The sequence below is a fragment of the Rana temporaria genome, chromosome 5 (genome assembly GCF_905171775.1).
Source record: "Rana temporaria chromosome 5, aRanTem1.1, whole genome shotgun sequence".
Taxonomy (NCBI): Eukaryota; Metazoa; Chordata; class Amphibia; order Anura; family Ranidae; genus Rana; species Rana temporaria.
In genome coordinates, this window is record NC_053493.1 from 18,550,741 (window position 1) to 18,561,011 (window position 10,271).

Consider the following 10,271-nt stretch of genomic DNA (forward strand, 5'->3'; position numbering starts at 1 on the left):
AATTTACTTTGAAAGGATTGTAGATGATTCCTCCTAATTGGGATAGGAAGGGAGCGAAAGAAGTATAGGAGTCTAGGAAACAGGGTCATTTTGATTGAGTTGATCCTACCTATCCAAGAGATATTAAATTTAGACCAAGCAAGAAGGTCAGCCTCCAGTTTTTTGTAGATGGGGGGGTAATTAAGGTTGTAGAGAGCTTCTGTCTTGGCGGCCAAGGCTATGCCCAGGTATTGTATAGAGGACTCACTCCAACAGAATTTAAAGGATTGTTTAAGATCCAAAACCATTTGGGGGGTTAGGGATATATTTAGTGCTTGAGATTTGGAATAGTTGACCGAGAGGCCCGAAATTTTAGAGAAGTCGTCCAGGGTATGGCATAAGTTGGGGAGGGAGGTGATGGGAGAGGTCAAGAATAACAGGATGTCGTCCGCAAAGAGGGCACATTTGTGGGTTTGTTCCCCACATTGTACTCCTAAAATATTGGGATTCTGTCTTATGGCAATAGCCAGAGTTTCAATTGCTATAGCAAACAAAAGAGGTGACAAGGGGCACCCTTGTCGAGTGCCTCTCCTGATTTCTATGGGTTTGGAGTAATGGCCGTTGATCCTAACAAGTGCTCTAGGGTTTGCATACAGGGCTCTAATAATACCTAGAAACCTGGTCCCAAATCCCCGACGCTCGAGGATGTTAAAAATGTATGCCCAAGAGACGGAGTCAAAGGCCTTCTGAAGGTCCAGAGACAGTAAGAACCCTTTCTGGGGGGTCCCTCCCGTTGTGCAAGCAAATCTTATGATGCTAGTTTTGTTTTTTGTTTTTTTGGGGTTTATTTTGGAGTTGTTTTGAGGTCAGCAGTTCCTTTTAGCTGCTGTAATGTCTATATCAGCTTTTCTCAACCTTTTTACCCAAGAAGAACCTTGAAGTAAATTCCAGGCCTTGGGGAACCTCTTCTAAAACCAATTTGTTGGAGATCAGTGATGAACAAAATCCCCTCTTTGCCATGGTGGTCAGAACAGTGATGTATTATGGCCTAGGCCGACAAGGCCCAGGCCTAGGGCGGCATTTTGCGGGGGGGGCGAAATCCCATCCCACCCTGCCCCCCTGTGCTCATCCCACCCTGCCCCCTGTCCTCATCCCACCCTGCCCCCCTGTCCTCATCCCACCCTGTCCCCCTGTCCTCATCCCACCCTGTCCCCCTGTCCTCATCCCACCCTGTCCCCCTGTCCTCATCCCACCCTGTCCCCCTGTCCTCATCCCACCCTGTCCCCATGTCTTCATCCCACCCTGTCCCCATGTCCTCATCCCATGAAAATGACAGGGCGGGTCTTAAAAAGGAAGGGGTGCATCATATATAAAGTAGGTGGTGCGCGAGTTTCACCAGGCCTAGGGCGGCACAAAACCTAAATACACCCCTGGGTCAGAATGCCTCCCTTCTAGACCGTTAAAATGACTATTAGTGCCATGCAATTGGCATTGGCGCCAAAATGATGTAAGCACCATGAAATGGGAGGTCAATTAGCCATAGCTCAAATAACCCCTATGAAACTATACAAGCACTGTATTTGAAAAAATCGTGACTCGGTTTGCGAGTTTTGTCTCGCAAAACTAGCACGATTCAGGCCAAAGCGGTGTGCAGTACTGCTTTTGGCCTGAGGTGGGGAGGCGCCGGAGCCGAGCAGAGCGTCACCGATCGCAGCCGATTGGCGCCGTTCGGAAAAAGGCCCGAGGACAGCACGGCTGACCTCGGCAGATCTCGGGTAGGAAGTCTTTCCGAGGTTTGCCAAGGTCAGCCGAAGTGTCCTCTGGCCTTTTCAGCCGTTTTAGAGGCTCTCCGGCGCTCCCCAACCTCTGGCCTTATGCGGTATTGCATCCCATTGAAGTCAATGCAGAACAAATTATTTTAATTTCCATTGAATTCAATGGGGAAACTCGCTTTGATATGCGAGTACTTTGGATTACGAGCATTCTGCTGGAACGGATTATGATTGTAATCCAAGGTTCCACTGTACTTTATTTTTTTTTTATCAAAGACTTCCCTTCAAGAACAATGGGTGTTTTTTTCCAGGGAGTGGTAATTTTTTTTGTTTAAAAATAAGAAAAGTGTTATATTTACCTGTTCTGTGCAGTAGTTTTGCACAGAGCAGCCCCAATCCTCCTCTTCTCGGGTCCCTTTCCTGCGCTCCTGTCCCCTCCCTCCTGCTGAGTGCCCCCCACAGCAAGCAGCTTGCTATGGGGTCACCCGAGCCAAGCCGCTGCTCTGTGTGTCCATTCAGACACTGAGCCACAGCCCGGCCCCACCCCCTCTCTCTCCTCATTGGCTCACTCGCTGTGATTGAAAGCAGTGGGAGCCAATGGTGCCTTGCTGCTGTCTCAGCCAATGAGGAGGGAGAGTCCCAGACAGCGGAGTCTCTCGTGCAACATCGCTGGATTGAAATGGGGCTCAGGTAAGTATTAGGGGGGCTGCTGGATACGGAAAGGTTTTTTACCTTCATGCATAGAATTCATGAAGATAAAAAAAACTTTGGGCTTTAGAACCACTTTAACTTTTTTGTTTTCAAAACCACAACTGTTACACAAAACGGCGCCCATCAGTGCTGCTCAGTGGCAACCACTAATGATCTCCCCGGCTCGCTCCAAGCTGGAGAATTGCCGGAGAAGCAGATGTTTAATGTTTTATTGATTGGCGTTCTGAGAATTTATTTCATTTCGCGGCTCTGTTGGACTTTTCAGAAACTCATTTCCTTAACCGAAAAATTATTAATTGAGTTGACACCTGGATAAGTGAGACCCAAAAAACAAGCCCTGCTTTAATCTATAATACATCAGCCTGGAGACGAGGGTTACATTCTTCTCTTTGTTCTACTCAGCACTCCGCCTAACAATGCAGAATCTCAACATTTAACACATCAGTATTAAAAAAAAACTTATTTTTTATTTCACTGTCTATTATCATTTTGTCACATTCAAATCTTTCATCTTATTGAAAAGCTAAGTATTATCAGAGGTGGTGCGTCCATAAGAGGCGCACGGGCGCAGACCCCTCTCTCCTGCCACCTGTCTATCACCATAGATAGATTCATGCATTGCATGAATCTATCTATGGTCGCCGCTGCCACCCACTATTCAGATGCCCGGCCCCTTTTCGGGCGCCTGAATTACAGCAGTGGGGTATATTTTGGAAGCACCTGATTAGAGCCACAGGCCAAAAAGGTGAACAGCGGTGAACATCAGGCGTCTAATCATAGCAAAGGACGGTAAGAGAGGAAGGGAGAAGACATCGAGGAGCGTTCAGAATATCACCGCCGTGACCCGCTGCCCCACGAGACAGGTACGTTCCCGGTGGGTGGGGGATGCACACTGGCAGCATTTGATGGGCACAGTAGTGGCAATTGATGGGCACACTGGCATCAATTGATGGGCACAGTAGCGGCAATTGATGGGCACACTGGCAGCAATTAATGGGCACACTGGCAGCAATTGATGGGCACACTGGCAGCAAGTGATGAGCACACTGGCATCAATTGATGGGCACAGTAGCGACAATTGATGGGCACATTGGCAGCAATTGATGGGCATAGTAGCGGCAATTGATGGGCACAGTGGCGGCAATTGATGGGCACAGTGACCGCAATTGATGGGCACAGTGGCGGCAATTGATGGGCACAGTGGCTGCATTTGATGGGCACAGTGGCGGCAATTGATGAGCACACTGGCAGCAATTGATGGGCATAGTAGCGGCAATTGATGGGCACAGTGGCTGCGTTTGATGGGCACAGTGGCTGCGTTTGATTTCACAGTGGTGGCAATTGATGGGCACAGTAGTTGCATTTGAAGGGCACAGTCACTGCAATTGATGGGGGGGAGGGGGTATTTCAGTTTGTTTGCGCCCCCCCAACAAAAAAAATTGAGCACTAGCCGCCACTGGTATTGATTTAAAATTAGGAGTCTGTTTTTTCAGCTTAGGCTGCATTAGTTTGCAGGATTTTTTGTGTATTTTCACCTGGTGATCCTGCCCGTAACACACTTCCTGTCCTAGGGTGGGTGACAAAAGTTATATTCACTAAACTTTATCCAGACTGCCTTATAATGGCTGCAGTTGGCAGCTCAGGGAAAATAAGCTTGACCTCTGTACCCCTTCCTCCTGAAATATGAATGGCAATATTCTGATTTAATTACAGAATCCTAATTCATTAGCACCTTGCATTTATTATTAATATCAGAGGATTATTAACCGCGGCCGCCTTGAGCTAATTTGCAAAAAAAAAAAAAAACAGCCGGGATTGAAAGCTGAAGTCTGTCAGGAGGAGTACTCGGGTCTGGAAGGGCTTTTGATTACTTTTAACATCTGTTAAGTTATTAGTTTAAGATATTTATTTCACAGCTAAGGGCCCACTGTGACATTATACAATTATTCTGCAAAAGGAATCAACTGGCCACAAATAGATACAAATATATGGCAAATATATGGCCACAAATAGATACAAATATATGGCAAATATATGGCCACAAATAGATACAAATATATGGCAAATATATGGCCACAAATAGATACAAATATATGGCAAATATATGGCCACAAATATATGGCAAATATATGGCCACAAATAGAAACAAATATATGGCAAATATATGGCCACAAATAGATACAAATATATGGCAAATATATGGCCACAAATAGAAACAAATATATGGCAAATATATGGCCACAAATAGATACAAATATATGGCAAATATATGGCCACAAATAGAAACAAATATATGGCAAATATATGGCCACAAATAGAAACAAATATATGGCAAATATATGGCCACAAATAGATACAAATATATGGCAAATATATGGCCACAAATAGATACAAATATATGGCAAATATATGGCCACAAATAGAAACAAATATATGGCAAATATATGGCCACAAATAGAAACAAATATATGGCAAATATATGGCCACAAATAGATACAAATATATGGCAAATATATGGCCACAAATAGCTACAAATATATGGCAAATATATGGCCACAAATAGAAACAAATATATGGCAAATATCTGGCCACAAATAGCAACAAATATATGGCAAATATATGGCCACAAATAGATACAAAAGATAGGATGAAATAGTGCTCTCTGTATAGAAATAAGTGTTGCCTTTTATTGACTCAGAGGGGGTTATTTACGAAAGGCAAATCCACTTTGCACTACAAGTGCACTGCAAGTCTCTGTAGATCTGAGGGGGACACGCAAGGAAAATAAAAAACAGCATTTTAGCTTGCACATGATTGGATGATAAAATCAGCAGAGCTTCCCCTCATTTCAGATCTACCCCTCAGATCCACAGCGACTGCACTTACAAGTGCACTTGTAGTGCAGAGTGGATTTCCCTTTAGTAAATCGACCCCAAAGAATCAAACTCACATAATATATTATAGACATGGCTAAGTGGCAGCATTTGATGACACAGTGGCAGCATTTGATGGTCACACTGGCATCATTTGATGAGCACAGTGGCTGCATTTGATGAGCACAGTGGCTGCATTTGATGGGGACAGTGGCAGCATTTGATGGCAGAGTGGCATTATTTGATGGCACAGTGGCATTATTTGATGGCTCAGTGGCAGCGTTTGATGGGCACAGTGACTGCGTTTGATGGGCACAGTGGCTGCGTTTGATGGTCACACTGGCTGCGTTTGATGGGCACAGTGGCTGCGTTTGATGGCACACTGGCTGCGTTTGATGGCACAGTGGCTGCATTTGATGGGCACAGTGGCTGTGTTTGATGGTCACACTGGCTGCATTTGATGGGCACAGTGGCTGCATTTGATGGCACAGTGGCATCATTTGATGGCACAGTGGTAGCGCTTGATGGGAACAGTGGCTGAATTTGATGGTCACACTGGCTGCATTTGATGGGCACAGTGGCTGCGTTTGATGGCACAGTGGCTGTGTTTGATGGGCACAGTGAGGCTGCAATTGATGTTTTTTTGTTTCAGAATTTTTCAGTTTTTTTTGCGCCCCCCCCAAAAAAAAATTATAAACATTTCACATGGTTATAGTGTAGCATGACCGCGCAATTTTCATTCAAAGTGTGACAGAGCTGAAAATATGAAAAAAAACATATAAGTCATTTTTTATTTTGCCACTTTATTGGCAGATTGGTACCTAGAGATTTATAAGCCGGCACAACTGTTGTGATTCATCCCATAAAATACCTGGAAAAATATCTATGTATCTTTTTTTGTGAGTAGACGTTTTAGTCTTGATTAAACGAATAAATAAAATGTTGCGTTTGCCTTCTCAGGTCCGATCGGCTGCCAGGAAGCGATGGCACCGCTGGCAGGATCACCATTCTCTCCGCGTCCGCGTGGCCCGCGCCATGTCTATACCAACGTCTCCCACGCGGATCAGCTTTCACAGCATAAAGCAAACGGCGGCTGTTTGAATATCACGGACCTCTGGAGCTTTTTGCGACTTTTTTATTTTATTTCCTAGATTCTTCACTGTGACGTGTCAGTGAACATATCCTACCTTTGTCCCCGGAGCTTCACGGCAGGGGCATGCTCAGAACAAAAAACAAAAAAAGATCCACGGCTGAGTGCTCGTGACGTGGGATTCAGTATTGTAAGCACAACATTGGAGACATCTCGTTTTGGAAGATCTACGCAATTATATTTAGCGGACAGATGGTTTAGACAGAATCCATTTCAACCCACGTCTCAGAAGAAAAGGCTGAAGATGGTTTTAAAATGGACCTTGCTCAAAAAAATAATAATAATCAAAAATGGTAATTAAGTGAAAAAATATCTTTCCCAACAGTGTGATGTACTTTGCTTTTCCTAGCTGTGTAAATGTGTTTTAAAGAAATGACCCATGTTGGGTAGGGTGACCACGTGTCCCAGATTGCCCGGGACAGTCCCGCATTTTGCAGGTCTGTCCCGGGCACCTTCATTCCAGGACAATACAGTGTCCCAGAATGCAACTGACACAGCCATCCCCCGGGCCAATCTGATGCCCCCAAAAAAGGCTGCCACATCACCGCTTTACTCACTGACGGTACTTGTCCTGGCCGGGAATGCCTGGAGGAGCACAATCCCCGCCCCCTGCTTGTGATTGGAGAAATCATGAATCCCACCTTTTGTGTCCAATCACTGTGCTGGGATTCGTTACACCACAAGCTGATTTTCGGGAAGGGGGGGGGGGTGTCCCTGAATGGTAGTTTAAAAATGTAGTCACCCTAATGTTGGGCCTTGAAGAGCAAAGCCTGGCCTCAACCCAAGGGGGTAGATTCAGAAAGCAATTGCGTCTGCGTAACCATAGTTACGCAGCGCAATTGCTTAGTTGCGCCGGCGTATCGACTGCTCCTGATTCAGAGAGCTCGATACGCCGACTGCAGCCTAAGATATGACTGGCATAAGGCTCTTATGCCGTCGTATCGTAGGCTGAATTCTTACGCTGGCCGCTAGGTGGCGTTCCCGTAATGCAAATTGCATACTAACGCCGCTTCACAACCGTATGCGCGCCCTACGTACGCAGTTTACGTTGTTTACGTTCGTCGGGTTCCGCGTAAGGCTGCTCCTGCTCTTAGCAGGGGCAGCCAATGCTAAGTATACCCGTCGTTCCCGCGTCGCGATGTTTAAAAATTACATTGTTTGCGTAAGTGAATCGTGAATGGCGCTGGACGCCATTTCCGTTCACGTTGAAGCAAATGACGTCCTTGCGACGTCATTTGCCACAATGCACGTCAGGAAAGTTTCCCGACGGAGCATGCACACTACGTTCGGCGCGGGAACGCGCCTAATTTAAATGATCCACGCCCCCTACGGGATCATTTAAATTACGCGCCCTTACGCCGGGCATTTTTAAGGAGCGCCCGCGCAAATTACGTAGCTACTGAGGCGCAGTGTTAAAACGGTACGCTGCGCCTCCGTAAGAGGGCGCAATTCATACCTGAATCCACCCCATTGTTTGCTGCTGATTGCAGATCTGGACAAAACCAATGCTGATTTAAAGATCTAATGCCCCGTACACACACGATCGAAAATTCCGACAAGAAATGTCAGATGTGAGCTTTTGGACGGGAATTCCGACCGTGTGTAGGCTCCATCGGACTTTTGCTGTCGGAATTAAAGAGAGCTGGTTCTCAAATTTTTCGACGGAAAAATTCCTATCCGATCGTCTGTAGCAATTTCAATGCGCAAAATTCCGACGTATGCTCGGAAGTAATTCAACGCATGCTCAGAAGCATTAAACGTAATTTTCTCCGCTTGTCGTAGTGTTGTACGTCACTGCGTTCTTGAAGGTCGGAATTTGGTGTGACCGTGTGTATGCAAGCCAAGCTTGAGCGGAATTCAGTCAGAAAACCTTCCACGGTTATGGAAAATCCGATCGTGTTTATTAGAGTTTTTTGCACTGCTGGTCTCGAAAAAAGTGGCGCCAGTGGTCAATCTACACCAGGGCTAAGCTCAAGTCAATCTAAAGTAATATGTCAGATCCAGAATACATTCATCCACGACCACGAGATAATTAAAGATATATCCAGACCAGTCAGTAGAACTAGAGACTCTGGTCTATACCGTCTTTATCGGCGTATAACACGCACCCTAACTTTAAGAGGGAATTTTCAGGGAAAAAGCTTTCCACAGCCCCCTGCGTATAACACACAGGCACAGTTTACCCTCTATTTTCAGGGTAAAAAAAGTGAGCGTTATACGCCAAATAAATACAGTAATTATGGTATGCTGAAACTTGGGATTTAAAGCCTCAATCTATGCTTCCCCAGAGATCCTGCTGTATTTTATGCTCTCTTTTTGTATTCTTACCTTTACCAGATGTCTTTAGGCAGGTTAGGTAATGGGCAGTGTCCTCTTTCTTTGCTAGTGGTGGGTGGTCCCCAGTGATGCAGAGATTGGCACGAATGTGCACCACTCTCTCCATCATTGTATATAAGTGTAGGGGGCTGTCATGACATCCATTTGGGGGAGGGGACCAATAAAGTCCTACACTCACGTGCAGGGTGCATGACATGCATTGTCCTGTTCCTCTTGAGTCCTTAATGATGCAGAGATTGGCACTGAGGTGGTGATGTGAAGGCCACTCTCTCTATCGTGGTAAATAAGTTTAGGGGGCTGTCATGACATCAATTTGGGGGAGGGGGGCCAATGTTGTCCGACGGTCACAGGCAGGTTGCATGACATGCAATGTCCTTTTCCTCTTTGAGTCTTCTCCAGTGGTGGGTGGTCCTCAATGATGTAGAGATTGGCACTGATGTGGTGACGTGACGACCACTCTTTCCATCATTATATATATGTTTAGGGGGCTATCATGGCATCCATTTGGGGGGGGGGGACCAATGATGTCCTACACTCACGTGCAGGGTGCATGACATGTATTGTCCTTCTTCCTCTTGAGTCCTTAATGATGCAGAGATTGGCACTGAGGTGGTGATGTAAAGACCACTCTCTCCATCGTGGTAAATAAGTTTAGGGGGCTGTCATGACATCCATTTGGGGGAGGGGGACCAATGTTGTCCTACGCTAACAGGCAGGTTGCATGACATTCATTGTCCTTTTCCTCTTTGGGTCTTCTCCAATGGTGGGCGGTCCTCAATGATGTAGAGATTGGCACTGATGTGATGACCACTCTCTCCATCATTATATATATATATATATGTTTAGGGGGCTATCATGACATCCATTTGGGGGGGACGGGGACCAATTGCCTGGAGGAGCACAATCCCGCCCCCTGCTTGTGATTGGAGAAATCATGAATCCCGCCTCTTATGTCCAATCACTGTGCTGTGATTCGTTACAGCACAAGCTGATTTTTGGGAAGGGAGGGTGTCCCTGAATGGTAGTTTGGAAACGTGGTCACCCTATTAGGGGTGTCCCATAGCACCGCACACTCATAGGCAGGTTAGGTGATGCACAGTGTCTTCTTCCTCTTTGGATCCTCCCCAGTGGTAGGAGGCCTTCCACGATGCAGAGATTGGCGGTGATATAGAGACCATTCCCTCCATCATTGTATGTAAGTACAGGGGGCTGTTGTGATGCCTGTTTGGGTGAGGGCGGGGGTCCCATGATGCCCTACACTCACAGGCAGAGAAGGTGACCTCTTCTTCTTTGGGTTTTATCCAGTGCTGGGTGGTTCTCAATGATGCAGAGATCGGTGCGAGTAACGCTGTTAACGAGCATTTCGCAATGCGAGCACTGTATTTAAAAAAAAAATTCCTAACTCGGTTTGCGAGTGTTGTCTCACAAAACGAGCAGGATTCAGGCCAC

At 46.1% G+C, this 10,271-nt stretch overlaps 1 protein-coding gene across 1 annotated transcript in view; it reads left to right on the top strand.

The window, feature by feature from the left end:
- The window catches only part of CRHR2 (corticotropin releasing hormone receptor 2), a 151,837-nt gene extending 145,086 nt beyond the window's left edge, over positions 1-6,751 (top strand). The window contains exon 12 of the mRNA XM_040352237.1: positions 6,296-6,751. Coding sequence (XP_040208171.1) covers positions 6,296-6,436 — 141 coding nt within the window. The 3' untranslated portion in view covers positions 6,437-6,751. The remainder of the gene's footprint in view (positions 1-6,295) is intronic.
- The last annotated feature ends 3,520 nt before the right edge of the window (positions 6,752-10,271 follow it).